General features: G+C 42.9%; 1 protein-coding gene across 1 annotated transcript in view; it reads right to left on the bottom strand.

Moving 5' to 3' along the window:
• Positions 1 to 21,037, bottom strand: part of LOC131943710 (regulating synaptic membrane exocytosis protein 2) — a 75,986-nt gene extending 54,949 nt beyond the window's left edge. The window contains exons 1-2 of the mRNA XM_059303924.1: positions 20,650 to 21,037; positions 16,513 to 16,976 (exon numbers count right to left, since the gene is read on the bottom strand). Coding sequence (XP_059159907.1) covers positions 16,513 to 16,643 — 131 coding nt within the window. The 5' untranslated portion in view covers positions 16,644 to 16,976; positions 20,650 to 21,037. The remainder of the gene's footprint in view (positions 1 to 16,512; positions 16,977 to 20,649) is intronic.
• Between the last annotated feature and the right edge of the window lie 258 nt (positions 21,038 to 21,295).

Raw genomic sequence — 21,295 nt, 5'->3', positions numbered from 1 at the left:
TAGTGACTTGATTGAGTCCACCCAGCTCTAATGGGTACTTGACTCACGTTAGGGAAAGTAAAGGCGGCTGGGCATTGTGCTGACCACATTATCCCTTCTTATGCCGAGGTCACAGAATCAGGTAAACTCTACTTCACTTGCCCTCGTGGAATTTTAGTTTTTTGTACAGAGATGGAGGGTTTTGGTCAGTAAGATGGGTGTGGAGAGCGGCTTTAAGGAGAGGTGTTAATAGTAAATGTGATAAACATGGTTAGGTGCATAACCACGAACCCACCACATATAAGAATAATTACCCCAACTACAATGTAAAATCAAGGTTTTGTAGGGGTGGAAAGGAGGGGGGAGCAACGCTGCGCAGTTGTCTAAAACTTAACTAGATGTTTCAGGTTGCAAAACCTCAACAAACTTGCCTCAAATCACATCTAGCAAAATGTCACGTGTCAACTTAGACCAACCAATTACTGCACATATTGGAGCAAACAAGTCAATTAAAATCATAACACCATTTATCCCCTCCCGCACAAATAGAGTTGTTTCACCACAGTGTGTCTCACGCACACTTTTCTCACACACAAATACTCGACTCACTCTTTCATTCAGTCCACACGAGTCGGTCTTTTTGCGCCTCTACTCCCACACAGTAAAGAAATATTGCGCCTCAATACTCTAATGTCAACAAATATTGCGCCCCAATACTACACCCTAGTCAACAAATATTGCGCCCCAATACTCCACCCTAGTCAACAAATATTGCGCCCCAATACTACACCCTAGTCAACAAATATTGCGCCTCAATACTCCACCCTAGTCAACAAATATTGCGCCCCAATACTCCACCCTAGTCAACAAATATTGCGCCCCACTACTCCACCCTAGTCAATAAATCCGATATCCCCCATCCCTCCCTCCCTGTATAGCTCTATTTATAGCTGCAGAGCGAGACCAGTTTTCTTGACACCGTGTGAGCACTCGGCCACTATTTACGTCCTGCTCACCCGGGCGGGGGTCGAGTTGTGGTTGAACTCACCGCGGTCACGGAACAAGGATGACGTCAGACAGCGGTATACCCGGATTTTTTTTTTTTTTTGCTGTTTTTTTTTTTTCTTTAAGCAGAGGTTTAAGCCTTATGGGAAGTCAGTAATTCGTACATTGTATTGTTGAAGAATAGACAAAGACAAATAGGTGAGTGGAAACAAGGGGGGGGGGGGATTTAATGGTACAGCGATGGAAGGGTAGGTGCTTTTAGAATCTACATGGTTGGTTGAGGGGGGGGGGGGGGGGGAATCAGTTTTTTTAAAAAAAACAACACTCACCATCACGGAGTTGGGTGGGGGGGGGGGGGTGCTGTGGGGGTAAGTAATGACATAAACGTATTCAAAAATAACGTAGAAAGAAAATCTCATTCATTTAATTGGAGCTAAAATTGTCTCTCACAGTTTTACAATCAGCGGTTTGGTCCTACTATGTAGCAGGCTCGATCATATATATATATATATATATATATATATATATATATATATATATATATATATATATATATATATATATATATATATATATATATATTCCATTGAGGGGGTGGTTACAAACGTCCAAACACACAATAACCTAAGCCTCAATAAGAGACTACCCTTTCGGTCACCTAAGAGCTCACTGTCACGACCTAATATAAGATGGTCCCCTCTCCCCCCTCGTGACGTCACAGTATGTCTAGTAATTATGTAATGCCCCTCATCCACGGCAACCAGGTAAACATCCGCATGCACGTGCGTTGTTTGTCGCGTGCTTGAAGAGTGTACACCTTAGCGGGTTTTCCCCTTCAGCAAAGCACAAAAAACTGATGACGAAATGACATGTCAATCTAACCTGTCATAGGCCGTCAAACGTATGGCGGTTCCAAGATGGCTGCCCGGGTTCAAAAACTAGGATTATGTTATTTTGGTTTGAGCATCGGTCAAGGTCTGCTTAGGGTAATATATATATATATATATATATATATATATATATATATATATATATATATATATATATATATATATATATATATTCAGTAACAGGCAAGGTCTGCTTAGGGAAAGACGGACAGATGAGGATCTAGCCAGCGTTAATCAAATCTAAAGCCTAAAGACAACGATAATTGCGACCCAACGAACTAAAATGATACTTTAACCAAAACATGTTGATCATCTTTTAGAAGTAGGTCGATAAACTAAAATCTTTTACTAAGCCTGAAAATGTAGTCTGAATATGTTGCTATAACATGTTGCTGGAACATGTTGCTGGAACATGTAGCCTAAACATGTAGCCTAAACATGTAGCCTAAACATGTAGTCTGAACATGTACCCTAAACATGTTGCTGGAGCGTGTAGCCTGAACATGTAGCCTGAACATGTTGCTGGAGTATGTAGCCTTAACATGTAGTCTGAACATGTAGTCTGAACATGTTGCTGTAACATGTCGCCTGAACATGTAACCTGGAAATGTCGCCTAAATTATTGCTGGAACACACAATAACGCTGGAGCTAGTCTAATCCTATCGATTATCGGGAGCAGCAATATGCGTTTTCCATCGCACACAAAAAATTGTTTTAATAAATTAACATACACTTTACGAAACAATTATTTTTTCACACGATACGACCAACTGGTTTGTATTTCAAATTTCAACATCACAATAATGTGTGGTTTACCCCCGACTATTTGCGTGCTGAAATACTTGAGTTTGCTGTGATAAATAAATAAATATAAGTAAAGAGATATATATGTATATATATATATATATATATATATATATATATATATATATATATATATATATATATATATATATATATATATATATATATATATGAGCAGTATGGCCTTAAGAACACAGGAGCAGTAGGACCTAAAGAACACAGGAGCAGTAGGGTCTAAAGAACAAGCGAGCAGTAGGGTCTAAAGAACACAAGAGCAGTAGGGTTTAAAGAACACAGGAGCAGTAGGGAGTAAAGAACACAGGAGCAGTAGGGCCTAAAGAACAGGAGCAGTAGGGCCTAAAGAACACAGGAGCAGTAGGACCTAAAGAACACACGAGCAGTAGGGTCTAAAGAACACAGGAGCAGTAGGGAGTAAAGAACACAAGAGCAGTAGGGTTTAAAGAACACAGGAGCAGTAGGGAGTAAAGAACACAGGAGCAGTAGGGCCTAAAGAACAGGAGCAGTAGGGCCTAAAGAACACAGGAGCAGTAGGACCTAAAGAACACACGAGCAGTAGGGCCTAAAGAACACAGGAGCAGTAGGGCCTAAAGAACACAGGAGCAGTAGGACCTAAAGAACACAGGAGCAGTAGGGCCTAAAGAACACAGGAGCAGTAGGGCCTAAAGAACACAGGAGCAGTAGGACCTAAAGAACACAGGAGCAGTAGGGTCTAAAGAACGTAGGAGCAGTAGGGGCTAAAGAACACAGGAGCAGTAGGGGCTAAAGAACACAGGAGCAGTATGACTTACACACGAGCCGTAGGACTTAAAGTTTGACTTAAAGAACACAGGAGCAGTAGGGTCTAAAGAACACAGGAGCAGTAGGAGCTAAAGAACACAGGAGCAGTAGGGCCTAAAGAACACACGAGCAGTAGGACCTATAGAACACAGGAGCAGTAGGGCCTAAAGAACACAGGAGCAGTAGGGCGTAAAGAACACAGGAGCAGTAGGACCTAAAGAACACAGGAGCAGTAGGACCTTAATAACACAGGAGCAGTAGGGCCTAAAGAACACAGGAGCAGTAGGGCGTAAAGAACACAGGAGAAGTAGGACCTAAAGAACACAGGAGCAGTAGGACCTAAAGAACACAGGAGCAGTAGGGCCTAAAGAACACAGGAGCAGTAGGGACTAAAGAACACACGAGCAGTAGGACTAAAGAACACAGGAGCAGTAGGACCTAAAGAACACAGGAGCAGTAGGGCCTAAAGAACACAGGAGCAGTAGGGACTAAAGAACACACGAGCAGTAGGACTAAAGAACACAGGAGCAGTAGGACTAAAGAACACAGGAGCAGTATGGGCTAAAGAACCCTGGAGCAGTATGGGCTAAAGAACATTGGAGCAGTAGGGCTAAAGAACACAAGAGCAGTAGAACTTAAAGAACACATGAGCAGTAGGGGCTAAAGAACACAGGAGCAGTAGGACCTAAAGAACACAGGAGCAGTAGGACCTAAAGAACACAGGAGCAGTAGGGACTAAAGAACACAGGAGCAGTAGGACTTAAAGAACACAGGAGCAGTAGGGACTAAAGAACACAAGAGCAGTAGAAACTAAAGAACACAGGAGCAGTAAGGCCTAAAGAACACAGGAGCAGTAGGGACTAAAGAACACAGGAGCAGTAGGGCCTAAAGAACATTGGAGCAGTAGGGCTAAAGAACACAAGAGCAGTAGAACTTAAAGAACACATGAGCAGTAGGGGCTAAAGAACACAGGAGCAGTAGGACCTAAAGAACACAGGAGCAGTAGGACCTAAAGAACACAGGAGCAGTAGGGACTAAAGAACACAGGAGCAGTAGGACTTAAAGAACACAGGAGCAGTAGGGACTAAAGAACACAAGAGCAGTAGAAACTAAAGAACACAGGAGCAGTAAGGCCTAAAGAACACAGGAGCAGTAGGGACTAAAGAACACAGGAGCAGTAGGGTCTAAAGAACACAGGAGCAGTAGGGCCTAAAGAACACAGGAGCAGTAGGGCCTAAAGAACACAGGAGCAGTAGGGCCTAAAGAACACAGGAGCAGTAGGGACTAAAGAACACAGGAGCAGTAGGGTCTAAAGAACACAGGAGCAGTAGGGCCTAAAGAACACAGGAGCAGTAGGGACTAAAGAACACACGAGCAGTAGGGCCTAAACAACACAGGAGCAGTAGGGGCTAAAGAACACAGGAGCAGTAGGGGCTAAAGAACACAGGAGCAGTAGGGCCTAAAGAACAGGAGCAGTTGGGCCTAAAGAACACAGGAGCAGTAGGGTCTAAAGAACACGGGAGCAGTGGGGTCTAAAGAACAGGAGCAGTAGGGACTAAAGAACACAGGAGCAGCATGGCCTAAAGAACACAGGAGCAGTAGGGCCTAAAGAACACAGGAGCAGCATGGCCTAAAGAACACAGGAGCAGTAGGGCCTAAAGAACACAGGAGCAGTAGGACCTAAAGAACACAGGAGCAGTAGGGCCTAAAGAACACACGAGCAGCATGGCCTATAGAACACAGGAGCAGTAGGGGCTAAAGAACACAAGAGCTTTAGGACTTAAAGAACACAGGAGCAGTAGGGCCTAAAGAACACAGGAGCAGTAGGGCCTAAAGAACACAAGAGCAGTAGGGCCTAAAGAACAGGAGCAGTAGGGCCTAAAGAACAGGAGCAGTAGGGCCTAAAGAACACAGGAGCAGGCAGTAAGACTTAAAGTACAGGAGCAGTAGGGGCTAAAGAACACAGGAGCAGTAGGACTTAAAGAACAGGAGCCGTATTGCCTAGAGAATGGGCCTAAATGACAGAACGGAACAGAACCATGGGACATACTACACGGGCATGTCACAGCGGACTCGCCAAAGATAAATGTGGGGCATGGACACAACTGAAGGAGAGAGGCCCGGGGGAGGGAGAGTGAAGGAGGATGGAAGAAAAATACTAGAGCGTGTTGGGGGAAGGGGCGGGGGAGATTTTGGAGTCAATGCCAGAATCGATGAATGGTCTCTAGCGCCACACATCTCGTCACGAGGCCATAGATCGATAGCAGCAGTCTCCACAGGCACCAGCAGGCTGGAACTGTTGCTGCGTGTAGGGTACCGGTTCTTTTATCCGGTGTTAGGGTACGGGTTCTTATATCCGGTGTTAGGGTTCTTTTATCCGGTGTTAGGGTACCGGTTCTTTTATCCGGTGTTAGGGTTCTTTTATCCGGTGTTAGGGTACCGGTTCTTTTATCCGGTGTTTGTGTACCGGTTCTTTTATCCGGTGTTAGTGTACCGGTTCTTTTATCCGGTGTTAGGGTTCTTTTATCCGGTGTTAGGGTTCTTTTATCCGGTGTTAGGGTACCGGTTCTTTTATCCGGTGTTAGGGTTCTTTTATCCGGTGTTAGGGTACCGGTTCTTTTATCCGGTGTTAGGGTTCTTTTATCCGGTGTTAGGGTACCGGTTCTTTTATCCGGTGTTAGGGTTCTTTTATCCGGTGTTAGGGTACCGGTTCTTTTATCCAGTGTTAGGGTTCTTTTATCCAGTGTTAGGGTTCTTTTATCCAGTGTTAGGGTTCTTTTATCCAGTGTTAGGGTTCTTTTATCCAGTGTTAGGGTTCTTTTATCCTGTGTTAGGGTACCGGTTCTTTTATCCGGTGTTAGGGTTCTTTTATCCGGTGTTAGGGTTCTTTTATCCGGTGTTAGGGTTCTTTTATCCGGTGTTAGGGTTCTTTTATCCGGTGTTAGGGTTCTTTTATCTGGTGTTAGGGTACCGGTTCTTTTATCCGGTGTTAGGGTTCTTTTATCCGGTGTTAGGGTTCTTTTATCCGGTGTTAGGGTTCTTTTATCTGGTGTTAGGGTACCGGTTCTTTTATCCGGCGTTAGGGTTCTTTTATCCGGTGTTAGGGTACCGGTTCTTTTATCCGGTTTTAGGGTTCTTTTATCCGGTGTTAGGGTACCAGTTCTTTTATCCGGTGTTAGAGTTCCAGTTCTTTTATCCAGTGTTAGGGTTCTTTTGTCCGGTGTTAGGGTTCTTTTATCCAGTGTTATGGTTCTTTTATCTGGTGTTAGGGTACTTTTATCCGGTGTTAGGGTTCTTTTATCCTGTGTTAGGGTTCTTTTATCTGGTGTTAGGGTTCTTTTATCCGGTGTTAGGGTACCGGTTCTTTTATCCAGTGTTAGGGTTCTTTTATCTGGTGTTAGGGTTCTTTTATCCGGTGTTAGGGTTCTTTTACCCGGTGTTAGGGTTCTTTTATCCGGTGTTAGGGTACTGGTTCTTTTATCCGGTGTTAGGGTTCTTTTATCCGGTGTTAGGGTTCTTTTATCCGGTGTTAGGGTACTGGTTCTTTTATCCGGTGTTAGGGTTCTTTTATCCGGTGTTAGGGTACCGGTTCTTTTATCCGGTGTTAGGGTTCTTTTATCCGGTGTTAGGGTACCGGTTCTTTTATCCGGTGTTAGGGTTCTTTTATCCGGTGTTAGGGTACCGGTTCTTTTATCCGGTGTTAAGGTACCGGTTCTTTTATCTGGTGTTAGGGTTCTTTTATCTGGTGTTAGGGTTCTTTTACCCGGTGTTAGGGTTCTTTTATCCGGTGTTAGGGTACCGGTTCTTTTATCCGGTGTTAGGGTTCTTTTATCTGGTGTTAGGGTTCTTTTATCCAGTGTTAGGGTTCTTTTATCCGGTGTTAGGGTTCTTTTATCTGGTGTTAGGGTACTGGTTCTTTTAACCGGTGTTAGGGTTCCGGTTCTTTTATCCGGTGTTAGGGTTCTTTTATCCGGTGTTAGAGTACCGGTTCTTTTATCTGGTGTTTGGGTACCAGTTCTTTTATCTGGTGTTAGGGTACTGGTTCTTTTAACCGGTGTTAGGGTTCCGGTTCTTTTATCCAGTGTTAGGGTTCTTTTATCCGGTGTTAGGGTACCGGTTCTTTTATCCGGTGTTAGGGTTCTTTTATCTGGTGTTAGGGTTCTTTTATCCGGTGTTAGGGTTCTTTTATCTGGTGTTAGGGTTCTTTTATCCGGAGTTAGGGTACCGTTTCTTTTATCCGGTGTTAGGGTACCGGTTCTTTTATCCAGAGTTAGGGTACCTGTTCTTTCATCCACTGTTAGAGTACCTGTTCTTTCATCCACTGTTAGAGTACCTGTTCTTTCATCCACTGTTAGAGTACCTGTTCTTTCATCCAGTGTTAGAGTACCTGTTCTTTCATCCAGTGTTAGAGTACCTGTTCTTTCATCCACTGTTAGAGTACCTGTTCTTTCATCCACTGTTAGAGTACCTGTTCTTTCATCCACTGTTAGAGTACCTGTTCTTTCATCCAGTGTTAGACTACCTGTTCTTTCATCCACTGTTAGAGTACCTGTTCTTTCATCCAGTGTTAGAGTACCTGTTCTTTCATCCAGTGTTAGAGTACCTGTTCTTTCATCCACTGTTAGAGTACCTGTTCTTTCATCCAGTGTTAGAGTACCTGTTCTTTCATCCACTGTTAGAGTACCTGTTCTTTCATCCACTGTTAGAGTACCTGTTCTTTCATCCAGTGTTAGAGTACCTGTTCTTTCATCCACTGTTAGAGTACCTGTTCTTTCATCCACTGTTAGAGTACCTGTTCTTTCATCCAGTGTTAGGGTTCTTTTATCCGGTGTTATGGTACTGTTTCTTTTATCTGGTGTTAGGGTTTATTTTGTTCTCAAATGACAGCTCTCCAGAGTTCTCTGGAATACCATCGCCAACTACAACTCTCTTCAAAGCTCCGTTCGTCTAACCTATTACTATTTTGACCAATCTTGAAGTTTTCTAATCTAAGTTCTTGTGGCCTTGTGTTTTAGATGGTTATTTTCAGCTCGAATTGAGGGTTCCATTTTAGCACTGGCCTGATGAGGATGGTACACGATATACGCACTGAGTACACTATCCTTTCCTCTTTTTGTTTTCTTCTATAACCGGAAGTTTTTCTCAGAAGTAGTAGGTGCACAATTTTAAGTGTCATTTCACATAGAGCACTGTGAACTTACAGATAACAGACGAGCAATTTCTTACAGGCATTCTCTTCGGGAAGATTCCGCCCCCCCCCCCCCCCAACACCCCCCCCCCCACCACCCCCCCCCCCCCCCCCCCCCACATCCACCCGAACGAAATGGAATTTATATAGGTCATATACTTTTACCAATGTCCGCCCCCCCCCCCCCCCACCCGGAAAGCCGATGGTATCAAGTCCCCCATTTCCCCCCCCCCCCCCCCGGAGAAAAAAAGTCTGGAAGAAACACAGTAGACGAGGGCTAATATTTCCCAGGTGACCAAACGTGCCCCAAAAGAAACACGCAGTTTTCGTTTTCAGTTGGTTTCAATATAACAGTTGATAGTTTCCACATGGATGACATATGACCGCCGTAGATGACAGCAGATGGTTCCCAGATGACAAATGACAGTTGTAAATGACAACTGATCGTTCCCAAATGACAAATGACAGTTGCAAATGACAGCAGATAGCCTCCACATAGATGACAGTTGTAAATGACAGCTGATCGTTTCTAGATGACAAATGACAGTTGTAAATGACAGCTGATAGTTTCCACATAGATGACAGCTGTAGATGACAACTAATGGTTCCCGGATGACAACTAATATTTCCTGTATGAGAAGCGAAAGCTGTAAAATGACAACTGACAGTTCTCAGACAAAGACCCCTTTCCCTTTCGGGGTCGGGCAGATATTTTACATGACGGTGGGGGACGGGATGGCTTACACTGTGTTATCTTGTACTATCAGGGGTGTGAGTGTGGGAGGGGGGGGGGGGTACAGACATGTCAGAAAATGTAAAATAACATCAAACTCTAACTCAAAATGCCGTCTTATGCCCCTGATATGCCCACTCAACCTCCTCTAATGTTCAACAACTTTAGCTCACGTGTTCCCGTCACGTGACCCCCCCCCCCTTGAGTTACCGTTGTGAGCCTAGACGACAGCTGCGCGCCCTGACCCCCCCCCCCCCCCCCAAACAGCTGTGGTCCGAAAAATGGACGGCCGCGCCGCAACAATAGATGGCCGGGCTGTTGCCGGACCAGCTGACTGGCGCGAGTACGAGTATTCACTGGTATCGATCCTGATGGAAACCACAAATAGGAAGGGTGGGGGGGGGGGGGGGGGGGGGGTTACGTTTGTTGTGTTGTGTTGGTTTGTAAAACAGTAGAACCATATATGTGAACAGCTGATTTCTTCAGAGAAAACAAAACCACGTACTACAAGAGGAGCTCAATGTACATAAGAAATTGTCGAGAGAACTTCGAAAAAAAGACAACTTTACAACAGAAACTAAAATGAAGTCCTTGAGATATTGTCAAAATAAACACACACAAAATGTTAATAAAAGTATCCTCGTTTTGGGCTGGAGTTTGTAGGAATCCCCTGGGTCAGCTCAGCTCTGATGAGTACCTGACTTCCGTTAGTCAAAATAAAGCAGCTGGGCATGGTGATGTCCTCATGCACTACGAGGTCATTGAAACAGCTGAACTCTACTTCATCTGTCGCAATGTCTCTTGGGCCCAAACGGTAAAATATGTGACCTTCTTTAGACCAGGTTCTCTATTGAGCCAATGGTCTTAGAGCCTCAATGTGACCTTGACCTCCATTTAACCAATGGTCTTACAACCTCAATGTGACCTGCTATAGACCAGGACCTCTATTTAGCCAATGGTTTTACAGCCTCAATTTGACCAGGACCTCTATTTAGCCAATGGTCTTATAGCCTTAATGTGACCATGACTTCTATTTAGTCAATGGTCTTATAGCCTTAATGTGACCATGACCTCTATTTAGCCAATGGTCTTATAGCCTTAATGTGACCATGACTTCTATTTAGCCAATGGTCTTATAGCCTTAATGTGACAATGACTTCTATTTAGCCAATGGTCTTATAGCCTTAATGTGACCTGCTATAGACCATGACCTCTATTTAGCCAATGGTCTTACAGTCTCAATGTGACCTGACCTCTATTTAGCCAATAGTCTTACAGCCTCAATGTGACCAGGACCTCTATTTAGCCAATGGTCTTATAGCCTTAATGTGACCTGCTATAGACCAGGACCTCTATTTAGCCAATAGTCTTACAGCCTCAATGTGACCAGGACCTCTATTTAGCCAATGGTCTTATAGCCTTAACACCTAGACTGTATTCTGTTTATAACTTCCGTATGTCTGTCTGTTTGGGAATGTGCCTTCTAACTCAGTTTTGTTATCACTTTAATCTATTTTTAGCGATCAGATCGTTTCTATTACAGATTATAAAATTAATGTTTGTGTTGATTTTCTCATTTTTACTGCACTTAAATTTTTATTATAACGGTTTTAGTGCGTAATTTATTAGACTATAATGTCTTTATTAATTTCGTTTAAACATGTTGTTACGTACCCCCTTCTCTAATCCTTTCGAACTAGTCAGGGGATCGTAAACAAGAAAAAGAAAAATAAAAATAAATAAATGCCAACTTCAGTAATCTCTATTTATTCGCCACAAAATACAACATCTAACATTAACCCGCCACCACATGGAACACAATAGGAAAAATACACAACTATCTACAACAACTAAAGTACTTAGTACGACTACCCTACTTGTCCCTAACCGTCTAGCCTAGCCTAAGTCTAAAACATGTCGTGGCTTTCCACTAGCTCACAGAGACGACCCCATGTCTGTCTCCTCTAAACCTAGCTATCCGAGACGTCCGTCCGTCTCCGTGTGTGTGTCCCGAGTGTCTGTCGAGAGAGTCCCCCTAGTCTCCGGTCTACCCTCCTAAAGTACTCAAGTCGTCCCTCGCTAGTGTGGGAACCTTGTTAATCGAGCCTGACCCCTAGGTCAGGTCAGGTCAGGACATGACCGTCCATCTCGGCCCTGTGCGATCTGGAAGGTTTTCCCAACCGTAAATCACGAGTTCTTGGCCACGTTAATAGCTCGGACCCCAAGACACCAGGTATGCATCGCCCACAGCGTGGTAACCAATCCGGTGTGGCCGTCACGGCCCAAAGGTTCTCACGGCCTGTGCTGGCCAGTGCATTAACATGCCTAAGCATTTCATTTTAATTACCTGGCCCTCCTCGATGGGACCAAACCCAGGTAAAGTTCACTTGGGGTCGTAACACCCCCACCCTTCAAGAAATTAATTCGCCACCACATGGTGAATTAATTGAACATCTCTTACTAGACAACCATACCAATCTCACAATTCCTCAAAAGTCCCAGAATAAACCTAAATGGGACTAAATCCATTTAACATAATCATTACTAAAAAGATAAGAAACGTGGATGATTTAGTCACAATAACAAGTTTGACTAAATACCCCAAACACAATGTCATCAAACATAGACATCAAAGTAATTAAAACCGCAAATCTGCAACACATATGTCACTGTCGCAAATAATCTCAATGCTGAAACCAACAGTCTTCGTTTTACTGATAGTTACGTCATCAGTCAACAAAACCTGTCAATACAATTAAAAACTGTCACGAATTCATCATCATGTAAAACATCAATAACAAATTTTTTTTTTCAAACAAGACATGTAAAAGGGTACATTCTTTAAGCCTGAAAATAGTTCATTTTGATTAGAACACTTGCATCCTGGGAAAATATGAAACAGTCTATCTTGGGAACAGTTCTAATAGGTTTGAAACACAAATTAGTTTTCCGTCTTGCGGGTCATCATGAGTCCGTAAACATAAAACTTAAGCCGAACTTTATACCGGCGCAGCACAATTTTAGTGACGGAGTTATTGTCCGTCCACAACAACAACAACTCGCACATAAGGCGTGGTTTCACAGGACTGCTTGCAGGAATGCCATGTTTTGACACGATGTTAATCCTGAACACCGAGTCACACAAAGAGGGAACGATTACACGCTGCGTCTCCCTGAAAGCAATGGGGTGTGCGCTCGCTTGTACGCACCCTCGGTTGAAGGAAGTAGCGTGTCCCGCTGAGGTCACCGTCTCCAGGTGGTTGGTCTTGACCGGGTCGGTCAGAGAACAATAAATCACCTCCGTGATAAGGGGAGGGAAGCCTGAGTTAGGCTCAACTCCTAAACAAGAGGTAACAACTACGCTTGTCACCGACGTTGACAAAAGATTCACCGTCTCCACGATCTCTGGGTGTAGAACACCATCCACGTGACCTCCAGGTGAGGTCATGGCCTCCAGGTTGCTGGACTTGGTCGGGGAGAAATCAAATACTGCTGGGATCATGGGAGGACAGCCCGTGTTAGGCTCGCCTCCAAGACAATGGGTAACGATTCCGTCCATTACTGATACTGGCAAAAGATTCATTGACTCATCTAATTGAAGATGTGGGTCACCATTCACATGACCTCCAGTTAAGGTCATGACGCCTTCAAGACCACAAGTAGTAAGGTCTTGATCAGATACAGTTACTGGTTCAGGTTCAGACGAGGACAGCCTGTTCTCATGGGTATTCACTCTCTCGGTGGTTACCGTGATTTCAGCGGTGGTTGTAACCACTGGTTCTGATATTGACTGCCCCTTTTCATGACTGGTCAACATCAGAGTGGTTGCCGTTATATCATCGGTGGTTGTATCCACTGGGTCAGATATTGACAGCCCCTTTTCATGACTGGCCAATAACAGAGTGGTCGCCGTGATATCATCGGTGGTTGTATCCACTGGGTCAGATATTGACAGCCCCTTTTCATGACTGGTCAACATTAGAGTGGTCGCCGTGATTTTATCTAAACCAATAACTTGCTGACTGCCTTCAGTACTTGTCGGCACACAACTCTCGACTCGTAAGCTATCAGCACGTTTTGACGTTTGTGCTGATTCTGCTAGGTTAGAGTCGACTTCAGGGACTGAGCCAAAGCTAGTGGCAGCCTTAGTCTGAGACTGACAAAACTCACTACCTACTCTATCAGACAACAAACTATCTTCATCTCTATACCGATCCTCGGAAACTACTACACTAGCCTGAGAGAAAACAGAGACAGATTCTGGAAAGTCAAACAACCCACTAAGCTGCGCCTCCTCCCATAGCCTAAGTAAATCCCGTTCCCTCCTGATCTCTAATAGTTTAACTTCATGTCCGAACAGTTTCTCTAAACTTTTAATGTTAATTTCCTTCCAAGATTCTGACATGAATATATCCCTCCTGATCTCTAACAACTTCTCCTCTTTTTCTCTCGCGATCTCTAACAACTTAGCTTGAAACTTTCTCTCAATTTCTTCAACCCTAATACGTCCGATCTCATAATATTCTATCGAGTCTAGACACTCCTCCTCTAATCTACCTGTATTCACTAACTCAACACAAATATGATCTCGTAGAACTCTATCTCTATCCGACACATCAACCTCTAGTCCTAGCTCCTCAACTAGAGTCAACAACTCTAAGCGACAAAACCTGTCTAAAACTTCTAGAGTTGGACACTCAATAAAACTCATTACGTCCATGATTCACACTTACAAAACTTATCCAGCTAAATGGTGGCGGTTAACTAAGAAAATGTGGCTTACAACAAACACTTTAACTTAAACATTAAAAGTAGGGCTATCACCTTTGACACTTGAAACAGGTAGACACCAGCTATACTGGGCCAACCAAACTAAATATCCAGTTATACTGGACCACAAACGATTAACTCACGTATACTGGGAATTGACCCTCCAGCTATACTGAGCAAACCAAACAAAAATTACGAATTTATTCACGTACCTGGGAATGACCCTCCAGCTGTACTGAATAAACCCGAACACTCCAGTTCCACTGGACCAAACAAAACATTCAAGTATACTGGGCATTAATCCCTCCAGCTATACTGAATAAAAATAAAAATTCCAGCTCTACTGGACCAACATAACAATCAAGCAAAATAAACTCAGTGTCAATACAAAGGTGATAAGCTCGCTACTTACTCAATGTTTGGAAAACTCTCCTGATTCCGTGAACAACTTTATCTCACTACTCATAAAACTTAAAACTAAAACACAAGCTCGTGAGCCCCCAACTGAAAATGGCATCAAAAGAAACTATTCAACTCGTTGTCTGTCCTATCCCGGACTCTAGCCGCCAATTGTTACGCACCCTCTTCTCTAATCCTTTCGAACTAGTCAGGGGATCGTAAACAAGAAAAAGAAAAATAAAAATAAATAAATGCCAACTTCAGTAATCTCTATTTATTCGCCACAAAATACAACATCTAACATTAACCCGCCACCACATGGAACACAATAGGAAAAATACACAACTATCTACAACAACTAAAGTACTTAGTACGACTACCCTACTTGTCCCTAACCGTCTAGCCTAGCCTAAGTCTAAAACATGTCGTGGCTTTCCACTAGCTCACAGAGACGATCCCATGTCTGTCTCCTCTAAACCTAGCTATCCGAGACGTCCGTCCGTCTCCGTGTGTGTGTCCCGAGTGTCTGTCGAGAGAGTCCCCCTAGTCTCCGGTCTACCCTCCTAAAGTACTCAAGTCGTCCCTCGCTAGTGTGGGAACCTTGTTAATCGAGCCTGACCCCTAGGTCAGGTCAGGTCAGGACATGACCGTCCATCTCGGCCCTGTGCGATCTGGAAGGTTTTCCCAACCGTAAATCACGAGTTCTTGGCCACGTTAATAGCTCGGACCCCAAGACACCAGGTATGCATCGCCCACAGCGTGGTAACCAATCCGGTGTGGCCGTCACGGCCCAAAGGTTCTCACGGCCTGTGCTGGCCAGTGCATTAACATGCCTAAGCATTTCATTTTAATTACCTGGCCCTCCTCGATGGGACCAAACCCAGGTAAAGTTCACTTGGGGTCGTAACAATGTCATTCAAATATAGAGCTGAAATGTGTGGATTTTTTTTATTGAATGTGTTAATTATGTCGCGTACTTTATATTTCTTCTATTTCGACTGGTCATTATTGCATTCATGTTTTTACACCCACAACTTCCGGTTGTTTTTTAACTCCCCCCCCCCCCTCCCCCAAAGCATCCACCCTCCGTGATTGACCCTACTACCATCACGTGATTTGTGACGTCATCTCCACCCCGCGACGTATTACGCGCGATTCCGTCACGCGCAGAAGGGAATTAGCCTCGTGAGGTGGACAGATGACCTCTTGACCTATGACTCAGCCTGTATTGTTTACAACCCTCCCGAGAGGTCCCTATGACACTGATCTACGCTGAAATCGACCCCCACCCCCCTCAGGTTTAGCTGATGCGTATCATAACGTGGGTAGTTAACCTATAGCCTAGCAGGGTGTAAAGATAATGGTGTTAATTGGGTGAGGGGGGGTTTTCATGTTAAAGGTGGTCAAATGACCAAAGTGTTGTCGACAAACATTTTCTGTCACACTAAAATTGGTCAACAATCAATGGTAAACTACGTTTTGTAGTATACAAAAAAATGTGGACATAAATATACTTCACAGCATTTCAACATGCTCAAATCGCAGACTGCACACATATATACACAGGTATTAAGGTACATATATATATATATATATATATATATATATATATATATATATATATATATATATATATATATATATATATATATATATATATATATATATATATGTGTGTATATATAACTACTAACATACTTGACGACCGTACTACTTTGACCTACAACGTTGAAGCTACATTTGTAAAACTACGTTTGTAGTAGTGACAGTAGTTTCCCTTAATGAATGTTTCAATTAATTGATTTTAATTAATGACACCCGGGTGTAGCTTTACGTTTGGCATCAGGTTGCATCACGACCTGTTTACCTCCCCCCTTTCCCGATGACCTTTGACCTAGATTCGCGACCTGACCTACTGAACGTGAAAAAAAATGAGTTCACTGACCTGATGACCTCATGCTCTTTCTCCTCCTCCTCCCTCTGGCGCCGCAGGACGTCCTCAATGACCTTCCTCTCGTCCTCCGTCAGGTGGCTGAGGTCAGGCATGGGAGGGAGGGAGGGGCGCCGGGAGGTCATTGTGCTAGCAATGGTGCCGGTTCGGTCGTTCCACTTCTCCTCAGAGAAGGGGATCGAATCCTCCTGCGTCCGCCTGGCAGACGATCAAATTTTTTTTTTCTACTCTCCTGCGACAGAGAGGAAAAAAAATGACTTCCGGTTTCGTTTAGTTATCCATAAAAAATATATCCACGATGAGTTATCCACTGGTAATCCACAATCCTTTAAGAATCCAAAGAGAATATTTTTTCACGGAGTTGGAAAGGCTTGGTGGCGAGTAGTGGGGTAGATTGTTCATTGCTACGTGCCCAGCTTTCAACTTAGACCTCCGCCTCATGTCTGATGCTGGGGTACCTGGGCGACAAAGTAGGCATTTGAACCAAATGGGAATATAAAGAAAGTAGGCATTTGAACCAATTGGGAATTTAAAGGAAGTAGGCATTTGAACCAAGTGGGAATTTAAAGAAAGTAGGCATTTGAATAAATTGGGAATTTTAACAAATTGGGAATATTAACAAATTGGGAATTTTAAGAAAGTAGGCGATTTAACAAATTGGGAATTTTAACAAATTGGAAGTTTTTTTAACAAAGTATGCATTGTAAGAAATTGGGAATGTTAACAAAATGGGAATTTTAAGAAAGTAGGCATTTTAACAAATTAGGCATTTTAACAAATTTGAAATTTTAATAAATTGGGAAATTTAACAAATAAGCTTTTTTAGCAAATTGGTAATTTTAACAAATTATCAAATTGGGAAATTTAAGAAATCAGGCATTTTAATAAATAAGACATTTTAACAATTAGGCATTTTAATAAATAAGTTTTTTTTATCAAATTAGGCTTTTTAGCTAAATAGTCATTTCAACAAACTGGGCATATAAAAATTGGGCATTCATTGATATAAATATGGCATTTTTACCAACTGGGCATTGTAGTAAATTCGGAATTTAACATTCTGGCTATTTTAGCAAGTCAGACATTTTGAATATTTGTATTTTTTTTTTTATAAACAAAAATTTTCTAAATAAAAAACGTGTAAATGTTCATTACCTAAAGTGTCAGCAAGCTTGAAAAGTTTTATAAAAGTCGATGATGGAAGATTTTTATAAAACACGTTATTTAATGTTTTTTTGTTTAAAGGTGTAATGTTTAAAAATAATGTTATAACAAACAAAGCGGTTGCCAATCATTCGTTAATTAATTTAACACAAATACGTAGAATGAGTAAATACAGATACTTACAGCTTTTTGCAATACTTATAACTATAGCGAATAAATATATATATGTATTAAAAGGCAAAAACATTGAGCTGAATTTAAAGTCTGCTTAAACTGAATCTAAATGCGAATTTTTGCCTACATTTTTTTACCTTTGGATTGCAGTTTTTAATTTCAATGAAAAACAAACACAATTAGAATGGTTACGGGCCCTTACGTTTCCCTTTTTCATACTTGTTACTAGAAGGGAAACTACCCAAATGTTTCCTTAATTTATTGACGGTGTCTCAGGCCCGTATTGATTCCTGTGAATTGTCCATAAACGATGCCACACTCACAGGGGGTGGGGGGGGGGGGGTCGGGAGGTCGGACACAAGTGACGATATGTATGGGGGGGGCGACACACTTTGGTATTTTAAGAAGTAATGTTAGAATTCCTACAATGTTGAGTTAAAAGGCTTTGTAGGCTGAAGTGTGACGTCGTTTTAGAGGGTGTCCGTTTTTTGTTACGACGTGTGACGATGTGTGACGGTGTGTGACGATTGGCAAGTGGGGTAAAACGTGGCGTCGTTCATGGGTGACCCCTTGGTAAAATGAATAGGCCATTTGTGATGTTATCATTTCTTTATGTGACATTTTTATTAGCTTCATCTTTTTAATTTTTTCCACAATAGTATATCCTAAATTAGTTTAACTACAGCTAATATTTGTAATATATTTAGCTTTTTTTGAAACACATCAGATAAATGTGTGTTAGTTTATCGTATTTTTATTAGATAATAATCAGAAATCTTTCAAACGATTTTGTCTTTTATAGAAAAGGGCTATTGGATTTTTTCGAAAATTATATATTTGTTTTTCTTAAGGGTGTTTTTTCACACAAATAAGCATGAGTTATATAGATTGTATTTCACTACCTAATGAAGTCGGACTTTTGATGTGCTTTTATATTTTACAGCGTATGAGAAATAGCCATTTACATAATGTATTCGACATTATTTACCACATAAGAAGCGGATATTTGCGGTTTTTAATGTATTTTACCAGCTAAGGGGAAATTAACGTTATTCGTTATATTTTATCACGTAAAGAATCGAATATTTGCTAAGCATTGTATTTTACAAGCAAATTGAGAGATTTACGTTTTTCACTTTATTTTACTAACTTAAGAAGTGGTCATTTGTTTTATTCATTGTATTTTACTACATAAAGAATCGGACATTTCCTTGATACGATGTATTCTACCAGCTAAAGACGCGGATATTTACTTTATACATTTATTTTACATGCTATACACGGACATTTGATTTATACATTGTATTTTACCCGCTCAAAACGAGAACAGTAAGAGCGTGTCTGAGTGTGTAAGAGTCTGTCTTGGTGTGTAAGAGCGTGTCTGTGTGTAAGAGAGTGTCTGTGTGCAAGAGCGTGTAAGAGCGTGTCTGTGTGTGTAAGGGTGTGTAAGGGTGTGTAAGAGTGTTTCCGTGTGTGTAAGAGCGTGTCTGTCTGTGTGTGTAAGAGCGTGTCTGTGTGTGTGTAAGAGCGTGTCTGTGTGTAAGAGCGTGTAAGAGCGTGTCTGTCTGTATGTGTAAGAGCGTGTCTATGTGTGTCAGAGCGTGTCTGTGTGTGTAAGAGCGTGTCTGTGTGTGTAAGAGCGTGTCAGTGTGTAAGAGCGTGTCTGTCTGTGTGTGTAAGAGCGTGTCTGTGTGTGTAAGAGCGTGTCTGTGTGTATAAGAGCGTGTCCGTGTGTGTAAGAGCGTTTAAGAGCGTGCCTGTGTGTGTAAGAGCATGTAAGAGCGTGTCCGTGTGTGTGTGTAAGAGCGTGTCCGTGTGTGTGTAAGAGCGTGTCCGTGTGTGTAAGAGCGTGTCTGTGTGTAAGAGCGTGTCTGTGTGTGTAAGAGCGTGTAAGAGCGTGTAAGAGCGTGTAAGAGCGTGTAAGAGCGTGTCCGTGTGTGTAAGAGCGTGTCCGTGTGTGTGTAAGAGCGTGTCCGTGTGTGTGTAAGAGCGTGTCCGTGTGTGTGTAAGAGCGTGTCCGTGTGTGTGTAAGAGCGTGTCCGTGTGTGTAGCCTGTGTGTGTAAGAGTGTGTCTGTGTTTGCGTGTCCATGTGTGTAAGAGCGTGTCCGTGTGTGTAAGAGCGTGTAAGAGCGTGTCCGTGTGTGTAAGAGCGTGTAAGAGCGTGTCCGTGTGTGTAAGAGCGTGTCCGTGTGTGTAAGAGCGTGTCCGTGTGTGTAAGAGCGTGTCCGTGTGTGTAAGAGCGTGTCCGTGTGTGTAAGAGCGTGTCCGTGTGTGTGTAAGAGCGTGTCCGCGTGTGTAGCCTGCTAGAAAAAGTTAATCACATTCTGCCTATCGATTTGCCTGAACTCGGCCGACCAAGGGGAGGCAAGGCGGTTGAACCAGCGACGTTTATCGATCAGTATCTCGAAGGGTTCCCTTCTCCTGACGCCTTTATCAATAGTTTGGTCGGATCGAACATCCACACAGCACAGTGGCGGGTGGGTGAGCGAGCGGTTGTAGTGTGGGGGGAGGGGGGATTTGTATCGCGCAAATACGGATGGTATTAAAATATAATGAACTATTTTTTTTTCCCGATGCCGGGCTAGCTAATTCTGGTTCCATTATGCGAGTCTTCTTGAGCGTACGCCAAGATCCGCAACGAAGACGGAATCTGCTCATTATGTGGATGCGTCAAATTTGAGAATACTGAGTCGACCCCGAAACTATGAAACCCTAATCTAAACCATATCCAGCTTGTAACCCTTAATAAATTTAATTTGATAATTAATAAACAAAAATCTAACCCAACTTACAATTCAACGATGTTAAATGCAGAGCTAGGCTTTACTCCAAGAGGACCTATCATTGAATCCAATAAGGCCTATAGAAAATTGGCTAAGGAAAAAAAACACATCGTCGACTGAGCTCCATTGGTTAGTTCTAAAACAGCTTTCCAGCTAATACATCCTAACGCCGAAATCACCATCAGAAACGAAAAGCTTCTCCTAAATCACATCGGAACGTTTCGCGGTATGCTAAATCCAACTCGCACACATTTTCTAAAAAAAAAAACACAACACCACCCCGCACAGAAAACCCAAAATGTTTATCCGAAGGTGTCCTACATGACGTCACTGAACACACACACACACGCACAGCGCGAGCTAGGACGCTGGGAGGACTGGGTTCCCTCACAGAGAGGCCGATCTCGCCTAGAGAGTGAGCGAGTTAAATAAAAAACTCGGAGGGTTTTTTTTTCCTCGGTCCCAAAATACCACCGGTAACTCGCGCGTCCTACAACTCGCCGAGGACAGTGGCGGCCGTGTGCGTGCTCAGTGACACTCCCATCGTGAGATACACCACATTGTTACTGCTACATAATGTGATTCTTGCGTGTTCCCAAAGAAGTACTCTAAAGCAGATAAGAATCGCGTGGTCGAGTCGGTAAAGCGCATGGTA

This window comes from Physella acuta, unplaced genomic scaffold, assembly GCF_028476545.2.
Source record: "Physella acuta isolate Inbredline_101_S28 unplaced genomic scaffold, ASM2847654v3 ptg000465l, whole genome shotgun sequence".
NCBI classification, from domain to species: domain Eukaryota; kingdom Metazoa; phylum Mollusca; class Gastropoda; family Physidae; genus Physella; species Physella acuta.
The sequence above is the reverse complement of the archived record's forward strand: the minus strand, read 5'-3'. Positions and strand labels throughout refer to the sequence as shown.